General features: G+C 38.4%; 1 protein-coding gene across 1 annotated transcript in view; it reads right to left on the bottom strand.

Annotated features, from left to right (window-relative positions):
• Positions 1-3,602: 3,602 nt before the first annotated feature.
• The window catches only part of eif2b3 (eukaryotic translation initiation factor 2B, subunit 3 gamma), a 133,034-nt gene continuing 111,096 nt past the window's right edge, over positions 3,603-25,540 (bottom strand). Inside the window, exons 8-12 of the mRNA XM_061920059.1 lie at positions 21,927-22,117; positions 21,775-21,840; positions 21,508-21,656; positions 18,090-18,193; positions 3,603-3,716 (exon numbers count right to left, since the gene is read on the bottom strand). Of these exons, the coding sequence (XP_061776043.1) occupies positions 3,664-3,716; positions 18,090-18,193; positions 21,508-21,656; positions 21,775-21,840; positions 21,927-22,117 (563 nt within the window). The 3' untranslated portion in view covers positions 3,603-3,663. The remainder of the gene's footprint in view (positions 3,717-18,089; positions 18,194-21,507; positions 21,657-21,774; positions 21,841-21,926; positions 22,118-25,540) is intronic.

Here is a 25,540-nt window from a genome sequence, read left to right as displayed (position 1 = left end):
ACTTTGGGAAGGCCATCTTAAAACCTTCATTCTTGCCTGATTTAGCCATTCCTTTACCACTTTTGACAAGTGTTTGGGGTCATTGTCCTGTTGAAACACTCAACTGCGCCCAAGACCCAACCTCCGGGCTGATAATTTTAGGTTGTCCTGAAGAATTTGGAGGTAATCCTCCTTTTTCATTGTCCAATTTACTCTCTGTAAAGCACCAGATCCATCCATCCATTTCTACCGCTTGTCCCCTTTGGGGTCGCCGGTGCCTATCTCAGCTGCATTCGGGCGGAAGGCGGCGTACACCCTGGACAAGTTGGCCCCTCATCGCAAAGCACCAGATCCATTGGCAGCAAAACAAGCCCAGAGCATAATACAAAACCTGTTTCCATATGAGTTGGGAAATTGTGTTAGATGTAAATATAAATGTAATACAATGATTTGCAAATCCTTTTCAACCCATATTCAGTTGAATGAACTACAAAGACAAGATATTTGACGTTCAAACTCATAAACTTTATTTTTTTATAATAATTAACTTAGAATTTCATGGCTGCAACATGTGCCAAAGTAGTTACATCACCTTTTCTTTTAACAACATTCAATAAACGTTTGGGAACTGAGGAAACTAATTGTTGAAGCTTTGAAAGTGGAATTGTTTCTCATTCTCATTTTATGTGGAGCTTTAGTCGTTCAACAGTCCGGGGTCTCCGCTGTCATATTTTACGCTTAATAATGCGCCACTCATTTTCGATAGGAGACAGGTCTGGACTGCAGGCGGGCGAGGAAAGTACCCACACTCTTTTACTACGAAACCACACTGTTATAACACATGGCTTGGCATTGTCTTGCTGAAAAAACGAGGGGCGTCCATGATAACGTTGCTTGGATGACAACATATGTTGCTCCAAAACCTGTATGGACCATTCAGCATTCATGGTGCCTTCACAGATGTGTAAGTTACCCATGCCTTGGACAATAACACACCCCCATACCATCACAGATGCTGGCTTTTAAACTTTGCGGATGGTTATTTTCTTCTTTGTTCCGGAGGACACAACGTCAACAGTTTCCAAATATAATTTGAAAAGTGGACTTGTCAGACCACAGACCACTTTTCCACTTTGCATCGGTCCATCTTAGATGATCTCAGCCCAGAGAAGCCAGCGGCGTTCCTTGGTGTTGTTGATAAATGGGTTTTGCTTTGCATAGCACAGTTTTAACTTGCACTTACAGATGTAGCAACCAACTGTATTTACTGACAGTGGTTTTATGAAGTGTTCCTGAGCCCTTGTGGTGATATCCTTTACACACTGATGTCAGTTTTTGATGCAGTACCACCTGAGTGATCAAGGGTCCGTAATATCATCGCTTATATGCGGTGATTTCTCCAGATTCTCTAAACCTTTTGATGATTTTACGGACCGTAGAGGGTAAAATCCCTAAATTCCTTTCAATAGTTCATTGAGAAATGTTGTTCTAAAACTGTTCGACAATTTGGTTACAAATTGGTGACCCCAGCCCCATCCTTGTTTGTGAATTACTTAGCATTTCATGGAAGCTGCTTTTATACCCAATCATGGCAGCCACCTGTTCCCAATTAGCCTGCACACCTGTGGGATTTTCCAAATAAGTGTTTGATGAGCATTTCTCAACTTTATCAGTATTTATTTCCACCTTTCCCAACTTCTTTGTCACGTGTTGCTGGCATCAAATTCTAAAGTTATTGATTGTTTGCAAAAAAAAAAAGGTTTATCCATTTGAACATCAAATATGTTGTCTTTGTAGCATATTCAAATGAATATGGGTAGAAAAAGATTTACAAATCATTGTATTCCGTTTATATTTACATCTAACAATTTCCCAACTCATATGGAAACGTGGTTTGTACTACTACCACCATGCTTGACAGTAGGTTTGGTGTTTATGGGATTAAAGACCTTCCCTTTTCTCCTCCAAACATATTGTAGGGTACTGTGCCCAAACAGTTTAATTTTTGTTTCATCTGACATTACATAGATAAAGATAAGACCTTCTGGAGGAAAGTCTTAAAACCTATATACTAATGCTAGCTAGCGGCTATCATCTAAATCACTAATCCTCGCCTCCATGGTGACAAATACAGTTCACTACATTGGAGGACACTAAAATCCCGCTACCAGATAAATAAAATAGAAAATAAATGTGGGACACTTGCTTTCTGCACAACGAGTGTGTCTTCATGCTGTCACGCTCTTTTTATAGTCACAAATGTATGAAAACAGTCAACTTTCTTTTTCATTGTTTTTGATGAGAGGACATTTGTATTTGGTGACTAACCAGCATAACGGTTGTATTTGATTTTGGAGGGTCATGTGAGACACAAGAGGGTGTCAACATGGCAATCTAACAATCAACACCCACTGGCCAGTCTGATGTGAACATTCCTGTTGGGGTTCATGCTAGATGATCGCCAAGTTCAGCAGAAAACATGTTGACACATTTTGCAACAGGAAGTAAACATGTTGACACATTTTGCAACAGGAAGTAAACGTGTTGACACATTTTGCAACAGGAAGTAAATGTGTTGACACATTTTGACAACAGGAAGTAAACGTGTTGACACATTTTGCAACAGGAAGTAAACGTGTTGACACATTTTGCAACAGGAAGTAAACATGTTGACACAAATTTGCCAACAGGAAATAAACATGTTGACACATTTTAAAACAGGAAGAAAACATCAACAGCTGTCCTGACTAATAATTGAGTAGACAATTACACATCAGCAGCTGTCCTAACTAATAATTGAGTAAACAATTACACGTCAGCAGCTGTTCTAATTAATAATTGAGTAAACAAGTACACGTCAGCAGCTGTCCCAACTAATAATTGAGTAGACAATTACACGTCAGCAGCTGTCCTAACTAATAATTGAGTAAACAATTACACATCAGCAGCTGTCCTAACAAATAATTGAGTAAACAATAACACGTCAGCAGCTGTCCTAACTATTATCTGAGTAGACCACTACACGTCAGCAGCTGTCCTAACTAATAATTGAGTAGACAATTACACGTCAGCAGCTGTCCTAACGAATAATTGAGTAAACAATAACACGTCAGCAGCTGTCCTAACTATTATCTGAATAGACCACTACACGTCAACAGCTGTCCTAACTAATAATTGAGTAGACAATTACACGTCAGCAGCTGTCCTAACTAATAGTTGAGTAAACAATTACACATCAGCAGTTGTCCTAACTAATAATTGAGTAAACAATTACACGTCAGCAGCTGTCCTAACGAATAATTGAGTAGACGACTACAGGTCAGCAGCTGTCCTATTTATTGAGTAGACAACTACACGTCAGCAGCTGTCTTAACGAATATATGAGTAAACAATAACACGTCAGCAGCTGTCCTATTATCTGAGTAGACCACTACACGTCAACAGCTGTCCTAACTAATAATTGAGTATACAACTACAAGTCAACAGCTGTCTTAACTAATAATTGAGTAGACAACTACACAAAAGCAGCTGTCCTAACTAATAATTGAGTGGACAACTACACGTCAGCAGCTGTTTTAACTAAGTCAAAGTAAGTCTATGGCCATAAAGGAATGACAACAAAACAGCAGAATTGTGGTTTATTGCGACACAATTGAGGAGGACAGGAGCAACATTTTGCGTCTTCTAGATCTCCATCAGCTGGTCTGTGCCAACAATGACCTCGTTGGTCCTCTCGGCTGCAAACAAAGTAGACAACAAACAAAGTCAAGAGGAAATTAAAATTAGTCAAAGATCTTGTTAAATAAACATAAAGTTACCATGAATTGATTAACGTGGACCCCGACTTAAACAAGTTGAAAAACTTATTCGGGTGTTACCATTTAGTGGTCAATTGTACGGAATATGTACTGTACTGTACTGTGCAATTTACCAATAAAAGTCTCAATCAATGTAGGCTGGCCCTCAACACTTACGTTAGCATTGATGTTAGTGCTAACACAACATGAGGAGTTCAGGCTTTAATAATTCACCAAGGCAGTGACACAGATGTTATACTTCTATAGTAAAATAACTTACACACCATAATTGACAAGTAGTGGTACCTCAAAATGTTTAGGAGTCGCTATTTGAGTTGCAAGCATTCTCGCCTTTAGCAAATGTCCCAGTCAACTAGCACCAAAACATCTGCTCTTACTCTCTACCATTAGCGAGCAGACGACTTGGCAAAGCAGTTGGACTGAATGAGTCGATAACTTGACTCCTATTTAAACATTTGGAGAAGCTGCTGATGGTGTGTTTGACGGAGAAGCAGGAATGAGATACTGTAGTACATTCTACTCTCCAAGTACAGTATTGTCACATTACCAGGCCTCGAATTTTAACTTTTTAAGGTCAAGGCAAGTGTTGCCTTAAAGGGGTGCTCATATTTTAGGGCACCAAGGCAAGTTAGAAGAGCACCAAAGCAAACATTATTTTCTTTTGAAGCAGGATATATAGATACAGGATATATGTATATATTATGTATATATTATATATATATATATATATATATATATATATATATATATATGTATATATATATATATATAAATAAATATGCACACACACACGCGCACACACACGCACACACGCACACACGCACACACACACACACACACACACACACACACACACACACACACACACACACACACACACACACACACACACACACACACACACACAAACACACATAAAATAGATACAAAAAAATGTTCATGTATGAGATATAGGGCTGCCAATTATGGCCAAACTAATAATTAAGATTATTGTTTGTCATGTATTGGAGTCATGATTACTGATTGTTAAGTAAAGCAGTGTAAGGGTGTGAACTTAATACCAGGTAATTTGTAATGTCTAATAAAAAGACTATAGATAAATCTTATCCATATATTTATATACAAATATTATTATTTTTTGGATTACCGTATTTCCCTGAATTGCCGCCGGGGCGCTAATTAATTTGAAACCTCTTCTCACTCCTGCGCTTACCAAAGGCATGCAGTAAAAATTTGAGTGTGATGTAAGCTTGGACCTTAAATCCTACTGAATAGCTCTTAATCTTCTTCCCTTTATGCGATTTCAAATTACCAGTATTGAAATCAGCCTCCTCCATTTTGAAAATGATGACAGGGGAAGTGTCACTCGTGACGTCACGAGTTTGACCAGGCGGTAATACTAAGCATGCACTAATTATTTTGCGAAGCGAGTTTGACGCGGCAGTAATTCAAGGCAGGCACATACTATATGCCCTGCGGCAATTCAAGGAAATACGGTATTTATTAACATCAACTTGTGAGCTCAGTGTTTTTATTTTTCTTATGTTATGTACATTTATATGTACATGTAAATGATGTATCGGGACACATCCATTAGGAGTTTTAACAGAAATATGTCATATAGGAATTAACTATACACAATAACACATTAACAAAATGCTGTGTCACATGAATTATTTTTTAAGTGAAACCTTAGTGACATGAAAAAAACATAATTAATGTAGAAAAAACCTGGTGTTTACTTTTTGATATCAAAATAAAACACAAAGCAGTTTGGCTAGTGAAGATGAAGTCTAATAAACAAGCTTTATTCTTCTCCAACAAGTCCTTGTGTTTCAGTACAACAGTAAGAAAAAAAAAAAAAAAAGTGATATCTCTCACCTCGAATAAAAATGTCTGCACTGCTTGCGTTCAATTCGATGAGATGACAAAACAGTTTAGACAGTATTGATGTTATTTGAACACTGATACAGTTTGCAATTTAAAAAAGGAGGACTGAACATCCCAGTAAACAATGTAAATACCTTATAAACTAGCTGTGACAAGGTTCAGGACACATTGCCTGCTGCAAAACATTAAATCGTTTTTTCCTTGGTTGTATATTTTAGGGTGGGGACTAGTGTCTCCAATATTGTCTACACCTGTCTCCATTCAAACACAGCAGTGTCTCTTAAACACATGGTGGGAAGCGAGGGAAAATGACATTAACCAAGCGCTTGGCTCCGTTTAATGCGAGGGGAAATCTCTGCAGCAAAGTCGGTGTTGTTGTTCCGCCATTATTATCAAGCCAAACAATGCTAGGGCGCATGCGCCTGACCTTGTGTTGCCGAAAATGCATTAATGAATGACGGTTTTTCGGTAACTAAAAAATGTTACGGTATTAAAAACTGTCTGGAATTATCGCAAATTATCATTATACCATTACATTCCTCGTACATTAAGTTAAAATTCAAGTGCGGTCACGGCATGTTCTCGCCACAAATCTTGTTAAATGTTTTGGGTATTACGGCAAATGACGAGGGTGGTCGCAGCACTTGTCGTGGTTGCCGCGGCTGAATTTGAGTGCTGCATTACTTCAAACAACTATTGCAGTTGTCAGTAGTACATTCTACTCTCCAAGTACATTATTGTTTCATGACTTCATACAACTACTGTAGTTGTCAGTAGTACATTCCATTGTATTATTTTTATTCAATTTTTCTTATCTGAAGATGTGTTGTTTCTTTTTGAAAGGCATGGTTCATGATACAATGCTGATGTTTTGGGAGGAGGTGCAAGCATAGGAGTGGGTAGATCAATATACATCTCATTACAAACGTAATCAATATCTATAAAACATGCGTTAGAAAATGTCCGATACACACGTATATACAGTTTATACACATCTATATTTTAGTCTGAAGAAACTGGAAAGAATGGTTGGTTGCACAAACGAAGGCACGAGTGGTCTGGTCTGATCAGCAAGCAATGTGAAGACACACTAAACAGCCAATCACGAAACAGTATCACCTTAACATTAAGGCACTTGTTTTTCAAATGAATCGTCATCTTTTCTTTTCAACCTTCGTCCGTTCCCTATTCAGATGTATGGAAACAGGAAGGAACTAATGTGCAGGACTGTATACATATCATAAATAACAAATGTGCTACTTTAAAATTATAACTGGGTCCAATAATGTTGAAAAACTGCCTAACATAAATTCAATAATAATAATAACAGACCAAATCAATGTTACACAGACCACGTCACTACCTGGCAATACACCTGCAAAAAAAATGCTCGTCTCAGGTTTCTCTGTTTACATTCTCACACTTTTCCACTACTTTGTTACACTTCATTAAGCGTTTCTTATCCAGTCCTAATTTTGGAACCATCATTGAACAGGTTATTGACAAGTGTTTGTTGTGATTTCAGATTGTCGTTTTTACTTTGATTGTGTGAGCATTTCCAATGCTTGTGTTAACATTTCCTTTCCTTTCTTAATTCAAAGCTGAGAGATTATAATTAAAAGAAGGTTTAATTGGGAATAAAAATGTTTACATCAAATATATTTTTCCTTGTCCATATTTTTCAGAGGTCATAAAAAATATAAATTATTATCAATATGTATCCATTCATCCATTTTCTATTGCTTGTCCCGTTTGGGGGAGCCCATCTCAGCATATCCACAAATATAAAAGAAATATATTGTGATACAGCCCTAGGCAAACAGCAATTAAATGGATTTCCATAGCAAAGGTCTAAGTATTTTGAGTTAAGAGGCAAATAAGCTGAGTGAAAATGTAGAAGACATGGACTTCAGAATGGGAAGACTGCTGCCTGCTACCTGAACCTCACAAAGGCAACAGATGATCCTTCCAAACCCCAACATCTGGAGCCATCCAAAGCCAAGAGAATAATGTTCCGTTCACTTTTGCTGTGAAGGAATCTGTTCACAAAGGCGTTTTTCCTGGGCTGAGTGGATGAGAAGACAAATGGGGCGAGGAATACAGAGGTTGAATAATGGATTGGACTGACTTGTCAGTAAACATCATGGATTTGCATATTAGCATCCTTCACTTCCCATATAGGATGACTGTCTTTCTACTTTTGTCTTCCTCTAGCCAAATCAGTGTGGTCTTTTAATTGTATCTGTATGGTTGCCTTTTGCACCTGAGGAGAACACACACCGATTAACACACAGTTGTGGAAAGCCACCCACTGGAGTATGCATATGTTTTCAAAGCACATATGTGTATGCACTCATATCAACTGTGTGTGTGTGTGTGTGTATGCACTCATATAAACAGTGTGTGTATGTGTGTGTGTATGCACTCATATCAACAGTGTGTGTGTGTATGCACTCATATTAACAGTGTGTATGCACCCATATCAATAGTGTGTGTACACACTCATATCAACAGTGTGTATATATGCACTAATATCAACAGTGCGTGTGTATGCACCAATAGCAACAGTGTGTATGCACTAATATCAACAGTGTGTGTGCACTAATATCTACTGTGTGTGTGTGGGTATGCACTAATATCAACACTGTGTGTGTGTGGTGTGTGTATGCACTCATAACAGTATGTGTGTGTGGTCCTACCCTCCTCACAGCAGGAGATAGTTCATGTTAGTATTAGAAGATGTATTCCATACATTGACACTATTGCTACATTATGTGTATGTTGAAGGTGTGGGGATCATCTCTGAATGCTCTGAACTCCTGTTTTCACGCTAGTGTTGTAATAAGCGGTTTATGCAGGGTTCTACTATCATGTGGATATGACTCAAATACTGGTATAAAGTGCATCCAGAAAGTATTCACAGCGCTTCACTTTTTCCACAGTTTGTTGTTACAGCCTTGTTCCACAATGGAATACGTTGTTCTTCGTTATGTTATGTTAGAGCCTTGTTCCAGCATGGAATACTTCGTTCTTCTTTAGACAGCCAACTAGGTCTTAGTTGTTCATACATTTTGCAGGATGGTACAAATTATTGCCGATAAACAATATTATTGCCAGCAATACTTTGAGACCAAATCAAGCACAAATGTTATAACAATAATGCAAGTAACCCTTTCCGCGTGATCAACTTTTTTCTTTACCTTTAGCAAATATTGAACATCTTGAATTGCATTTTTTTTACCCAGGTGGAAAGACGGAGGTGTTTTCTTTTTTCCATTTCTTTCAAAAAAGTTGGCAACAGGCTCCTTCATCCGTGTTAATGAGCTGATCTTGTTCATTCAGTTTGAAGATGGCCTTTGAAAATGTTTTCTTTCTCGTTTTTGTTACCTTTTGAGCTTCTCACTAGCGAGTCTTGACTATTGATGATGTTGGAAGTCACCTTCAGTGACAAAGACAAAGGTTGTAAATAAACCACAACAGGATTCATTTCATTCTGCTATTGAACAAAGGGGCGATGCACAGAGTGAACCATCTTCTATACTTCTTCAAGTTCATTTGATTAATTGCCATACTGATTATGGGCCCAGGCCTAAAGAAAACTGCAGGTTGCAGCAAAGTAGTTGACTACTGCTATATTTCCTCCTTTCTTGGTCCTGTTGTCTTTCTTTAAATTTATTTTTACTACAGTCTCTATTTACTTCTTATTGTCCTTCCTTTGTTCTACTTCCCTGCTTTGTTTTTATCTTCCTTCCTTTCCTCCAAACGCTAGTCCTTCTTTCTTTTCCACCCATTACATACGATTCTTAAATTCTTACCACTAAATTGACCTTTTGTTCTCACCGAGGAACCTATCATACTGTCTTTCAATCATTCCCCCTTCTTCTGCTAATAAAGTAGCATTCATTCTCCATCAGACTTAACATTCTGCTCATATTTACATCCTCCTTCCATCTCTTCTCTTCTGCCTTCATGCCATTCCTTTTTCTTTCCTTCTGTTCATTTCTAGGTCTTACCCTTGAACACAAAGTATTGAATTTCCCACTATCTTTACACTCTACTTACTGTCCTATTTTCTTTCCTTACAAGCTGCCCCCCTTCTCTTCTACTAACCTTCCTTCCTTTATTCTGTCCTCTACGGACTGCTCTATGTTGCCCTCCCTACCTTCATTTCTTCTTCCCAAACAATACTAGACCTTGTGATTACATAAGCAGGAAGCAGTAGTGGAGTGAAGACAACATGTACTTTATATGATTGACTACAGAGATCTGTAATCTCGAAATATGTCCAGTTTAATCACTTGGAACCTAAACATTTGAATTTTGGTTCACCACAAATCTTTTATATTGCCCTTCCTTGCGACCTGTCATCCTTCTTCTATACCTGGTTAAAGCGCTGCTTTGGATATGGTGGATCATATTCTATTAGCACCTATCAATTCATATATTGGTATGTCAGACAAAGCCTTGTCTTGGTTTAACTCCTATCTCACTGACAGGATGCAGTGTGTCTGCCAGAACAATGTGAGCTCAGACAATGTTAAGGTAACTTAGAAAGTTCTTGGCCCTGCACTCTTAAGAATCTACATGCTGCCGCTAGGTGACATCATACCTATTAGCTTTCAATGTTATGATGATGACACTCAACTCTACAATGCCCCTAAAAATGACCAACACATCTGATTGTAATCACCTGGAGGCGTGTCTAAATGAAATTAAACAATCACCTGGAGGCGTGTCTAAATGAAGTTAAACAATTACCTGGAGGCGTGTCTGAATTAAATTAAACAATGACCTGTAGGCGTGTTTAAATGAAGTTCAACAATCACCTGGAGGCGTGCCTAAATGAAGATAAACAATCACCTGGAGAAGTGTCTGCATGAAATTGAACAATCACCTGGAAGTGTGTCTAAATGACATTAAACAATCACCAGGAGGCGTGTCTAAATGAAGTTAAAAAATCACCTGGAGGCGTGTCAAAATGACGTTAACTAATCACCTGGAGGTGTGTCTAAATGACATTAAACATTCATTTGGAGATGTACATAAATGAAATCAAACAAACACCTGGAGGCGTGTCTGAATTAAGTTAAACATTCATCTGTAGGTGTGTCTAAATTAAGTTAATCATCTGGAAGTGTGTCTAAATAAAATTAAACAATCACGTGGAGTGGAGGCTTCTCTAAATGACATTGAACAATCACCTGGAGGCGTGTCTAAATAAAGTTATACAATCACGTGGGGTGGAGGCATGTCTAAATGACATTAAACAATCACCTGGAGAAGTGTCTGCATGAAATTAAACAATCACCTGGAAGTGTGTCTAAATGACATTAAACAATCACCAGGAGGCGTGTCTAAATGAAGTTAAAAAATCACCTGGAGGCGTGTCAAAATGACGTTAACTAATCACCTGGAGGTGTGTCTAAATGACATTAAACATTCATTTGGAGATGTACATAAATGAAATCAAATAAACACCTGGAGGCGTGTCTGAATTAAGTTAAACAATCATCTGTAGGTGTGTCTAAATTAAGTTAATCATCTGGAAGTGTGTCTAAATAAAATTAAACAATCACGTGGAGTGGAGGCTTCTCTAAATTACATTAAACAATCACCTGGAGGCGTGTCTAAATAAAGTTATACAATCACGTGGGGTGGAGGCATGTCTAAATGACATTAAACAATCACCTGGAGGTGTGTCTAAATGAAGATAAACAATCACCTGGAGGCGTGTCTAAATGAAATCAAACAATCATTGGAAGCAAGTCTAAATGACATTAAACAATCACGTGGAGTGGAAGCGTGTCTGCATGAAATTAAACAATCACCTTAAAGCGTGTCTAAATGAAGTTAAACAATCAACTGGAGGCGTGTCTACATGAAATTAAACAATCACCTGGAAGTGTCTCGAAATGACATTAAACAATCACCTGGAGGCGTGTCTAAATGAAGTTAAACAATCACCAGGAGGCGTGTCTACATGAAATTAAACAATCACGTAAAGGCGTGTCTAAATGACAAACAATCACCAGGAGGTGTGTCTAAATTAAGTTAAACAATCAACTGGAGGTGTGTGAATGAAATTAAAAAAATCACCAGGAGGTGTGTCTAAATGAAGTTAAACAATCACTTAGAGGCCTGTCTACATGAAATTAAACAATCACCTGGAGGTGTGTGTATATGAAATCAAACAATCACCTGGAGGTATGTCTAAATGAAATCAAATAATCACCTGGAGGTATGTCTAAATGAAATCAAACAATCAGCCGGAGGTGTGTTAAAATTAAATTGAACAATCACCTTGAGGTGGGTCTATATTACATTAAATAATCACGTGGAGGCATGTCTAAATGACAAACAATCACCTGTAGGTGTGTCTAAATGAAGTTAAACAATCACGTGGAGGTGTGTCTAAATGACATTTAACAATCACCTGGAGGTGTGTCTAAATTAAATTAAACAATCACCTGGAGGTGTGTCTAAATAAAATTAAAAAATCACCAGGAGGTGTGTCTACATGAAGATAAACAATCACCTGGAGGCCTGTTTAAATGAAATCAAACAATCACCTGCAGGCGTGTCTAAATGACAGTAAACAATAACCTGGAGGCGTGTCTACATGAAATCAAACAATCACCTGGAGGTGTGTCTATATTACATTAAACAATCACCTGCTGGTGTGTCTAAATGAAATCAAACAATCACATGGAGGCGTGTCTAAATTACGTTAAACAATCACCTGGACGTGTGCCCAAATGAAGTTAAACAATTACCTGGAGAAGTGTCTAAATGAAGTTAAACAATCACGTGGAGCGGAGGCATGTCTAAATTAAATTAAACAATCACCTGGAAGCGTGTCTAAATGACATTAAACAATCACCTGGAGGCGTGTCTAAATGAAATTAAACAATCACTGGAGGCGTGTCCAAACTAAATTAAACAATCACCTGGAGGTGTGTCTACACGATATTAAACAATCACATGGAGGCGTGTCTAAATGACATTAAACAATCATGTGGAGGTGTGTCTAAATGACATTAAACAATCACCTGGAGGTGTGTCTAAATTAAATTAAACAATCACCTGGAAGTGTGTCTAAATGAAATTAAACAATAATTGACAAATAAATGGGTTGTACTTGTATAGCGCTTTTTCTACCTTCAAGGTACTCAAAGCGCTTTGACACTACTTCCACATATACCCATTCACACACTGATGGAGGGAGCTGCAATGCAAGGCGCTAACCAGCACCCATCAGGAGCAAGGGTGAAGTGTCTTGCTCAGGACACAACAGACTAGACGAGGTTGGTACTAGGTGGGGATTGAACCAGGGACCCTCGGGTTGCGCACGGCCACTCTTCCACTGCCCCATGCCGTCCCTAAACAATCAACTGGAGGTGTGTCCAAATGAAATTAAACAATCACCTGGAGGCGTGTCTAAATGACGTTAATCACCTGGAGTGGAGGCGTGTCTAACTGCTGTTAAACAATCACGTGGAAGCAATTCTAAATTAAATTAAACAACGCTAAGAAAACATAAATGTTGATTATCGGTCCCGGTAGACACCGACACTTGTTTAAGGATAACACTCAAAAATTTGACAGCAAAATAATTATACACTTATCTAATAATACCACCTTAACATTTGACAACCAAACATTTATACATTTTAGTAATACCAATTCACCATTTGACAACCAAACAATTATTCACCTATTTAATAATACCACCTTAACAATTGACAACAAAACAATTATACACTTACTTAGTAATACCACCTTAACATTTGAAAACCAAACAAGTACACACCTTTTAATAATACCACCTAAACATTTGACAACAAAACAATAATAAACTTATTTAGTAGTACAGCTTTACCATTTGACAAAACAATTATACACTTATTTCATAATACCACCTTAAAATTTTACAACAAAACAATAAGATAGAGAGATAGTACTTTATTGATTATACACCTATTTAATATTACCACCTTAGAATTTTATCAATCAATCAATCAATGTTTACTTATATAGCCCTAAATCACTAGTGTCTCAAAGGGCTGCACAAACCACAACACGAACCACTACGACATCCTCGGTAGGCCCACATAAGGGCAAGGAAAACTCACACCCAGTGGGACGTCAGTGACAATGATGACCCAGTGGGACGTCTGTGACAATGATGACCCAGTGGGACGTCGGTGACAATGATGACTATGAGAACCTTGGAGAGGAGGAAAGCAATGAGCGGGTCTAACATGATACTGTGAAAGTACAATCCATAATGGATCCAACACAGTCGCGAGAGTCCAGTTCAAAGCGGATCCAACAAAGCAGCGAGAGTCCCGTTCACAGTAGAGCCAGCAGGAAAACATCCCAAGCGGAGGCGGATCAGCAGCGCAGAGATGTCCCCAGCCGATACACAGGCAAGCAGTACATGGCCACCGGATCGGACCGGACCACCTCCACAAGGGAGAGTGGGAAATAGGAGAAAAAGAAAAGAAACGGCAGATCAACTGGTCTAAAAAGGGAGTCTATTTAAAGGCTAGAGTATACAACAAAACAAACACTTATTTATTAAACAAACACTTATTTATTAATACCACCTTAATATTTGACAACCAAACAATTATACACTTATTTAATAATACCACCTAACATTTCACAACAAAACAATTATAAACTTATTTAGTATTACCACCTTAACATTTGACAACAAAACAATTATACACTTATTTGATAATACCACCTAAACATTTACAAATAACAATTATACACTTATTTAATAATACCACCTTAACATTTTACAACAAACAATTCTACACCTATTTAATAATACCGCCTTCTCATTTGACAAGCAAACAAATCTTCACTTAATAAAACCACCATAACATTTGACAACCAAACAATTATACACTTGTTGAATAATACCACCATAACATTTGACAACCAAACAATTATACACTTATTGAATAATACTACCTTAACATTTGACAACCAAACAATTATTCACTTGATAAAACCACCTTAACATTTGACGACAAAACAATTATTCACCTATTTAATAATACCACCTTAACATTTAACAACAAAACAATTATTCATTTATTAATACTACCTTAACATTTGCCAACAAAACATACATACACTTATTTAATAATACCACCTTAACATTTGACAGCCAAACAATTATTCACTTAATAAAACCACCTTAACAATTGACAAAAAGCAATTATTCACCTATTTAATAATACCACCTTAACATTTGACAACATATATACACTTATTTAATAATACCACCTTAATATTTGACAATAAAAACAATTATACACTTGTTAATAATACCAACTTAACATTTGGCAACAAAACAATTGTACACCTATTTAATAATACCACCTTAACATTTGACAACAAAACAATGATACACCTATTTCATAATACCACCTAAACATTTGACAACCAAAAAGTTATACACATATTTAATAATACCACCTTAACATTTAAAAACCAAACCATTATACCCTTATTTAATACCACCTTAACATTTGACAATAAAACAATTATTCACCTATTAATAATTCCACCTTAACAATTGACAAAAAAACAATTATTCACCTATTTAATAATACCACCTTAACATTTGACAACCTATATACACTTATTTAATAATACTACCTTAATATTTGACAATAAAAACAATTATACACTTATTAATTATACCAACTTAACATTTGGCAACAAAACAATTGTACACCTATTTAATAATACCACCTTAACATTTGACAACAAAACAATTGTACACCTATTTAATAATACCACCTTAACATTTGACAACAAAACAATGATACGCCTATTTAATAATACCACCTAAACATTTGACAACCAAAAAGTTATACACATATTTAATAATACCACCTTAACATTTAAAAACCAAACAATTATACCCTTATTTAATACCACCTTAACATTTGACAATAAAACAATTATTCACCTATTAATAATACCACCTTAACATTTGACAACACAACAATTATTCATTTAATAATAACACCTTAACATTTGACAACAAAACAATTATACACTTATTTAGTAATACCACCTTAACATTTGAAAACCAAACATTTAAACACTTTTTAACAATACCAACTTTAACATTTGACAAAACAATTATAAACGTATTTAATAATACCACCATAACATTTGACAACAAAACAATTCCACACCCATTTAATGATACCACCTTAACATTTGACAACAAAACAATTAAATATTCACCTATTTAATAATACCACCTTAAGATTTGACAACAAAACATATATACACTTATTTAATAATACCACCTTAGCAATTGACAATAAAAATATGTATACACTTATTTAATATTACCACCTTAGCATTTGACAATAAAAACATTTACACACTTATTTAATACCACCTTGACATTTGGCAACAAAACAATTATAAACTTATTTGATAATACCACCTTAACATTTAACAAAACAATTATACACCTATTTAATACTACCACCTTAACATTTGACGACAAAGCAATTATAGACCTATTTAATAGTACCACCTCAACATTACACAACCAAACAGTTATACACCTATTTAATAATACCACCTTAATATTTGACAACCAAACAAATATACACTTTTTTAATAATACCACCTCAACACGTGACAACAAACCATGACACAAAGTGACTCGGTAAACAAACTGGGTATTATCTACGACCCAGGGTCTAGCTCCATCCTATCTTGCTAATTGCATTGTACCATGTGTCCCAGCCAGAAACCTGTGTTCTAAGAACCCTTATTAGTGATACCCAAAGCCTAAAAAAAATCTGCGGGCTCTAGAGGGCTTGGTAATGGGGCTCCAGTACTAACAGTTAGAGATGCTACCCCGGTAAAAGTATTTAAGTCCCACCTCAAAACATATTTGTATAATCTCGCTTTTAAATAGACCCCCTTTTAGACCGGTTGATCTGCCATCTCTTTTCTGCTCTGTCCCCCTCTCCTGCATGGAGAGGTTATCAGTTGGCCACGGATCAGTTTCCATGGAGGACGCGCTAGCTGTTCCAAGTGGGGACCACTCTTCTATGTCTCCGTTGGTGACGTTTGTGCGCTGCCAACTTGTCTACATGCAAGGGTCCCTATGGACTGGGCTCTCACATTATGAGCCGTAGCCACTTGCCATTCATTGCACTCGGTCACCCAGGGCTTGGGGACCCATATCTACGGTCCCTCCTAAGGTTTCTCATTGCTCCCATTGGGTTGAGTTTTTATCCTGCCCGGATGTCGTTGAGGTTTGTGATGCCCTTTGAGACACTTGTGATTAAGGGCTTTATACATAAAAGTTGATTAATTGATTGATAGACTAACTTCCCATCCATCCTTCATTCCTTCTTACCGTCCACCCACCTCTTATTTTTATTTTTCAACGATTTCACAGTTTTTAGGCAGTCTTTGCAGAAAAATGGGTGTAAATGAGAAAGTTACACTGCTGCCTCCGTCTTGTTGTAACAAAAAAAAAAAAATCAAACCTAGACTTTCAGCCATTTAGCGTCAGAAGAAGGAGATTTGTCTTTGTGTGACATAATTTTGGCCTGCACAGCTTACACACTACAATTCTGCCTGCAGATTTCTAGTGTCGGATGATATCATGTTAGCAAGAAGCGAGCAGCCAGTAGTCACAACTTCGCCAAAACACACAATGTCTGATTTGTTACACTCTGCAGATCTACTAAAAAAACCCAACGGGTAACAAACCTTTATAGTCTCAAATAAAGCAAGACATGCACATACAAAGTTCCAAAAGGTTAGCTATAAAGGAAACATCTAAAAGCTAGGACAAAATGATAGCATCTGTTATGTAAAGCAAAGATGACAAAATTATTATTAAGTGTGGACTGTAGTTGGCCCATTTAGAAGAGGAATATCTCCATTATAGTTAGTAATGTAAATAAAATGATTGTTTACTCTATTAGGTGGTCTAAGTTTGCCTCTAAACGCCAATATGTTTTCTGGACGTGGCTGGAAGGTGCTGGTGTTGAATTCCGGGTGGTCCTGCTCTGGCCTGCTCTCTAACCTCTCCATCAATGTGACACACACCCTCATTTGTGCGGGCACACACACATGCACACACATTTATACTCCATATAGCTTTGGATACAAGAGGATTAAAGCAATACAAAAAACTTCAAATCTCTTGATCATACAGACTTAAAATAAAGAAAGACCAGACACCTCACACATGCATGACTATTTTTCTTAATGGGTCAAAGCTCTTACTTTGAATGCTATTATTCTGTAACTTTGCCCATTTCTAAAACTATTCTTTAATCCCATTTAGCAGGATAATGCACATGTGTGTGTTGCTACATTCACTGAGCTCACCCTCGGCTTCAATCTGCTGTCCGCTTCCCACCAGACAGTATTTGAGGTCCGATCCTCGGCTAATGACGGCATTGCTGCAGATCACGCTGCCCTGGATGTTGCACCTGAAATATTCAACACATTTGCATCACATTCTTAACTATAACATCTTGAGAGACATAAATAGCACTAAACATAGGTATGATTGAAGAAGAGTACGCTTACAGCCACGAAGCAGCAAGTCATTTTTATTGCACACGGTGAATACTATGGTCAAGAGCTTGGCAGGAGGAGCTATCACATGAATTATACCACACACCTTGGTTAGGTACTTCAGTGTGTGTTCGTGCATAAGCAAATGTACCCAGCAATGGCCCACCTTTTTCAACTGTTGAAACCTGCTACAAATTTCTACGTGTGAGCATGCACTAAGTAAACGATCACTGTTATAAAAGTTGTGTCATAACACATTAGTTTCCAGCTATGCTGTAAAGCTGCCCGTAGTTAGTTCCACAAAGAAATGTGTACATATACAGTATTATACTGAGAGCAGCCCAGTAGAACCACAGCTACTGATGTAGTGACACGCAGGACCAAACTATCAGGACAAATATTCCCACTGAGACTAATGCCATGATATTAGCATATATATTCAAGAACAGTGTTGGCTTGGTGGTAAAGTCTCACCTGAGGTGGTGCTGCCAACCCGCTGTGCATGTTGGCCTTTAGCCAAACCATGGCCATAACATTTTTTGGAGAGGACACACAGACAGTCTTGTGTTGACTGAACATGGAGGCCGTGTGTGGTGAACACATGTTGGTCTTGCCCAGGCAGTGACGCACACACACACTGTGTGGCTGCCAAACACACAGGTTTGTATTGGCCCCTTCTATTCAGGTGTTAAAGCCAGGAAAGATGGTGTGTGTTGAAATGGCTGCCACAGAGATGGTGCTGCTATTTGGTGATGGGAGGTTAGAAGAATCCCAGTTTTGTAACATTAGCGAGCGAGAGACCACCAAAGAAGCTGAAACACCACTAATTACTAACACCAGGGCTCCTCCTTGCCGTGACCACCCCATATCAACCCCCACCTTCTGTTGCAACCCCCCTGTAAAGTTGACCCCGACTATCCCCCTTCCCAAACACTTTGTCAACAAGCTGTGGTCAGCTCCAAACAAAGGCAACAGAAATGCAAGGGGTTTGGGCGACAAGGCCGGGGTCTGCTAATCCGCTCATACTGGCTCTTTCTTTCCCTCTTTCTCCTTCCTTCTTATGTACCTAACCAAAGAAAGGAAAGAATTGCAATTTTCTCTTCAGGCTTGCTTTGCCCACCTTCTTTCTTCCCCTCTCGTGTCTCTCGCTCCCCTTCTTTTAAGCCTTTGTGCATGCGCCTATGTGGCCACGATGAGGGTCCCCTTGCCAAGTGGCTGGGTTCCGCAAGAGCTTTTAAGAAGAGAGACAGGATGGAGATGGCGTTGAGGCCTCAGTGCAGAGAAAAGAGACTTTGAATAAGAACATTCAGGATCCGGACTGCAGGCCAAGATGACTCTCCGTCTGTCAGGGCTTGTGGCTGAGAGCTGATTCATCCACATGTTCATTCTACAGTGCTTCCTCATTGGAGCTAAGCAATGGCTGCACAGCTCAAAGCTTGAGTGAATGACTGTGTCATATGACATCAGTAAAATATGTGCAGTATCAACAACACAACTTATTGTCATGCTTGCATGTTTCGGATGAGAAATCTTTCAGACTACTGAACTAAAATTCTGTGGGGAGGCCAAAAATAACCTATTCAGAAAAGACAAAAAATATCTGACTTTTTCAGCTTGACTCTAAATGGCAACATTCAACCATATAGAGAAGTTGGCTTTCCAAGAAGCTGAGTGTGAATTTGCAGAAAAATATTATATCACTAAGGCCAATGTGTTTTTCAGACTTTCGCTCCCCTACATCCTAAAGAGCCCAGATTTGACTGTGTGGAGTAACAAGGCTTGTGTTCTGCAAATTCCATAACCAGTGGGATCCTCGGGTGGGCAAGTAAATTAGCGGTGGAATGAGATATTGGGATGTTGTGTGCTTTACTTCAGCAGCTCTGTGTTTGTTTGGAGCTGGCCTCTGGCTGGTCGCACACCAATAGACACATTGTGGCTTCTTCCACCCCGCAGAGCGTGGAAAACAAAACCTGTGACACCTCCCATTTACAATGCAGCTTACTTAACACATGCACAATTTGAATCCTTACCATTGAACCGTAAGATATCTAGCCATTAAAAACTATAGTACATGTAACTCAAAAGTTCTAAAGTTCATTTAAAAAAGTGTTAAAAGTTGTCGGATTAGAGTTAATATATGTTAAATAGTCTCAAAATAAATAAAAAGGATAGAGTCATAACATTACAAGACCAAAGAAAACTACAGTACAATGATTAGGTAGCAACACAATGGAAAAAAAGTCAGAATGTTATTAAACTTAAGTAAACAATGTAATGTTACAAGGACAAACTAACATTGTCGGAACATTACAGGAAGAAAAAGAGCAACGTTATCACAATAAACATCAACAACAGTCAGCATGTATAGATTTAAGTTTGTAAGATGAGGAATTACATCAACTTTTCTTCTAATATTATCAAAATATTACTCCCCTATAATTCTGGCTTTTTTAAACATAGTATTATAACATTTATTTTTAGTTTGGCCCTGATATTGTTTTGAAGTTGGAGGTGGTTGATAAACATGTGGAACTATTTCAACTATTTAGGGGTCATAGCATGACTGTTTTTCAACATTTAAAACACTTCCTTGTGGTCTACATATGTAATGATGATTCTTTGGTCAACATTTTGTATAGATTATGTTTTACAGATAGTTTTCGAGCCACTTTATATCAGTGTTCTGACAGCTATAAATTGAAACTAAAGGCTACTTTGTATTAGAAATGGATTAATGTGCATGTACGACCTAGTCTACACTGAAACAACACAATAGTAAAAAAAAAAGGAGCTAATTAACTAAAAGACACTCATTTATACCATATAGGACTTTACAAGCTGTACAAATTCCAAAAGGACCATATGTATAAAGGAAGGCAAGATTGTTTTTGAAATATCCCCACAATGCGGTTTGATTTTACATTTTTAGGACTTATGCAGATCCCAAATACACAACAGCAGGTACCTAAGGGACAGAAAAGTTTATTTTGCATAAAAGGGCCCTTTAAGTAAAGAATGGGGCATTATTAGTCTCTGGGTAAAAAAGGGACAAAAGGACTTATCGTATTTTGAAATCCTTATTGAGCAAAGTAAGCATGTACCAACTGAATCTTTCAAACAATAAGGCCTATACCATAAAGATGCCTTGAAGGCAGAATTATTTCTTAATATGGATTTGTGTTTTTATTACAAAGTCAAAATGTGGCATGTAGGCGTGTACTCTTACCCCTCCTCGATGGTAACCCCATGCATGATGATGGAGTTGGTCACTTTCACCTTCTCTTTAATTGTGGTGGAGCTTCCAATAGTGGACCTCTTTATGGAAGTCTTATCCGCGATCTGACACAGCGCCCCGATCATGCTGTCGGATCCCATCTGGGTGATGACAGTGTACAGAAACATTACAAGGTGTTCGCTTGTCAACAAAGTATAATATCAACTCATCTGAAAACGATAAGCACAACCTCAATCAACCAGGAAACATGAGACAAACCTGACATCTCTCCGAAATGACAGCAGAAGCGTGGACTGCTTGCTCTTCAAACAAAAGTTTTGGAGCCTTGCAAGCAGACAGAAAACAGTCCGTGAATGAGAATAATCAAGAGGGTGACCTTTCAGCATACAATTGTAGCACATGCAACTCACCAGGCGGTTTGCCTCGATGTATGCAGCAAGCGTATTGACGCGGTAGCAAAGTCCTTGGTCCATGATGTGAACGTAGCAGCGAAGTTTGCCCCCATGGTACACCTCGCTCATGTCGCCGCCATGGTCGTTCCAGCAAGAGCGCTCCTGAGACAGCTGGATGAGAGGATCGTCGCGTGATGAGATGAGCAGCTCTGGGAAGGTAGGCCGGTGAAGCAGCCATTATTACTGATGCTATGAAACATGCTTGATTATTGATGGATGAATAAAATCATTTTTGATTACTAACAACTTTGTTTTGACATTAACAAGGCTTTGTTGAGAAGACAATATGGCAGAGAGATACATTGAGTTAGTAACAATCAGTTTGCTACCTAAGAAGACTACATTCAAAAGGGAAACAAATTAAACCTTAGTGGTCTGAACAATATATAGGATATATATATATATATATATATATATATATATATATATATATATATATATATATATATATATATATATATATATATATATCAGTGACGTGGAGCCATCATGGAAAGAAAAAAATGTAAAAAGAAAATTTTTTTTTTTATATTGTTATACTGTATGTATCCAGTGATTATACTATAAAGTTATTTTCCATTTAACTTCACCAGTTTTAAATAATTTTTTATTCAAAATCGCTTAATTTTCACATTTGCCGTTCAAATACTGAGAATTACTTGCGGTGAGTCACAGCTGGCTGAGCCTCCCGTGGATTGCGCAATGACTCGGCTAACTGCTGTCTGCTGTGCAATGAGACCGTATTGCTATATGAATTATATTATACATTTCCATAGTTTAGTTAGCTGAGGTATATAATGTACACTGTATTTTGTCAACAACTGTATGTGTGTAACATATTTCTTGTGCTGGGCAATCATAAAACGGCTGCGAAATACGTACTATGTGAGGCACCTGTTTTCCGGCCTCCTGGTGGTAGAGGCCGCTAGTGATCCCAGGGATCATTTTTGCACTACTCGGCTAGGCCTGCATGGGGGAAGCCGGTATGTTTTAAAGTTGTCGTTTGCCTGCATATCGTAAAAATAACCGTCCAACATTTTACAACTAATTGTAAACTTATAGGACGGCTTCAGTGGTCGCGGGCAAAAACTCGGACATGTGAGGAGTTCGGGGAAGCCATGGAAAACGACTATCGGACGACTTCCGGACGGCTTCGAAGCGATTCTGGACCACCATCCGCCGCTTCAGGAAGGGGAAGCAGTGCACTTTCAACACCGTGTATGGTGCAGATGGTGTTCTGCTGACCCCGACTGCGGATGTTGTGGATCGGTGGAGGGAATAATAATAATAATAATAATAATAATAATAATAATAATAATACATTTTATTTGTAAGGCGCCTTTTCTAGGCACTCAAAGACACCGTACAAAATCAAAACAATAAAATCAAATTGGATAAAAACAAGTGAAGTGAAATGAATTGTATTTATATAGCGCTTTTTCTCTAGTGACTCAAAGCGCTTTACAAAGTGAAACCCAATATCCAGTTTTTATTTTTATTTTTTATTATTATTATTTTTTTACATTTAAACCAGTGTGGGTGGCACTGGGAGCAGGTGGGTTAAGTGTCTTGCCCAAGGACACAACGGCAGTGATTAGGATGGCGGAAGGGGGGATCGAACCTGCAACCCTCAAGTTGCTGGCACGGCCGCTCTACCAACCGAGCTATACCGCCCCCCGGTATAGCTATGTAACAATAACAACAACAAAGATACTGTAGATAAGATAGGATGATTACAAAAAATAAGCAGTCCGGAATAGGTGTGTTTTGAGTCTTGACTTGAAGAGGGATAATGAGTCTAAGTTGCGAAGGTCTGGTGGTAATGAGTTCCAAAGATGTGGGGCAGAGCGGCTGAAAGCCCGGGCACCCATGGTGGACAGTTTAAACAAGGGGACAGTGAGATGGATGGATGAAGAGGATCTTAGGGAACGTGAGGGCGTGGCGACATGTATCAGGTCAGAGAGATATGATGGAGAGGTTATGGATGGCTTTGAAAGTGAGGAGAATTCTTTTAAAGTGAATACGATATCTGACGGGTAGCCAGTGGAGTTGCTGCAGAACAGGGGTGATGTGCTGGATTGAAGGCGTTCTGGTGATTATCCGGGCTGCAGAGTTCTGGAGAAGCTGAAGTTTGTGAAGTGACTTGTGAGGGAGACCAAACAAGAGAGAGTTGCAATAGTCCAGGCGAGAGGTGACCAGGCTATGGACTAATATGGCAGCAGTATGTGGGGTAAGGGACAGGTGAAGACGATTAATGTTCCGTAAATGAAAGTAAGCAGACCGGGCAATGCTGTTAATGTGAGCTTGAAAGGAAAGTGTGCTGTCGAGGATGACACCCAGACTCTTGACTTGGGAGGAGGGGGAGACAGAGGAATTGCCGAGAGTAATGGACAAGCTGTTAGTTTTGGCGAGTATGTTTTTTGTACCTACAAGTAAGATTTCAGTTTGATTATTATTAAGTTGAAGGAAATTGGATGAGAACTGCTTGAGTTCACTAGGGCAGTCTGTAAGGGAGGAAGGAGGAAGAGAGGCAGTTGGTTTGGTTGAAATGTAGAGCTGGGTGTCATCCGCATAACAGTGAAAATGTATTTTAAATTTATGGAAAATATTGCCAAGGGCAAGAATGTAAATTATGAAAAGCAGGGGACCGAGAACAGAGCCCTGGGGGACACCAGAGGAAACGGGAGACGGAGGGGATTTAAATGAACGAAGTTGAACAAACTGAGTGCGGTCGGAGAGATGTGATCTAAACCAGTGAAGGGGTGTGCTTGTGATGCCAATACTGTGCAATCTATGGAGGAGGACAGTGTGTGAAATGGTGTCAAAGGCTGCAGTGAGATCTAAGAGGATTAGGATAGTGAGAAGACCAGAATCAGCGGCCAGGAGGAGATCGTTTGTGATTTTTACTAGTGCTGTTTCAGTGCTGTGCAGGGGCGGAAACCAGACTGGAATTGTTCATATAGGTTATTTAACTGTAGGTGGGAGTGAAGTTGGGAGAAGGCAGTTTTTTGAATATTTTTTGAGGTAAATGGCAGATTTGAAATTGGACGAAAATTATTAAAATTATTTGGATCTGAGCCTGGTTTTTTCAAAATTGGTGTTATGGCTGCTGTTTTGAAAGCAGAGGGAACAATTCCAGTAGTGAGAGAAGAATGGATGATCTTGGTGATGAGGTGGATCAGTGAGGCGAGGCAGACTTTCACCAAAGCAGTAAGGAGGGGATCTAAAAGACAGGTGGATGCCTTAGATCCACAGATAAGTGCAGTGATGTCCAACTGAGAAGGCAGTGAAAAACTAGAACATTAATGGATGGGGGAGGCAGGGGGGGTGAACTGGGGTTGAGGAGAAGAAGAAGAAGGAAGTTGTTGGTGAATCTGGGTGATTTTGGGAATAAAAAATTGCATAAGGGAACAACAAAAAGAAGTTGAGGCCATATGAGAGGGAAGTAAGGGCGGAGGATTTGAAATTTTGCCAAGAATAGAAAAAAGTGTCTTCGAGTTGCCTTCGTTAGAACTGATTAAAGTTGTGTAGTAGGATGATTTGGTGTTGTTTAGGCAGTCTTTGTAGTGTTG

Source organism: Nerophis ophidion, linkage group LG14 (assembly GCF_033978795.1).
Source record: "Nerophis ophidion isolate RoL-2023_Sa linkage group LG14, RoL_Noph_v1.0, whole genome shotgun sequence".
Lineage (NCBI taxonomy): Eukaryota > Metazoa > Chordata > Actinopteri > Syngnathiformes > Syngnathidae > Nerophis > Nerophis ophidion.
Note: the sequence above shows the minus strand (reverse complement) of the source record. Positions and strands in the feature narration are given on the sequence as shown.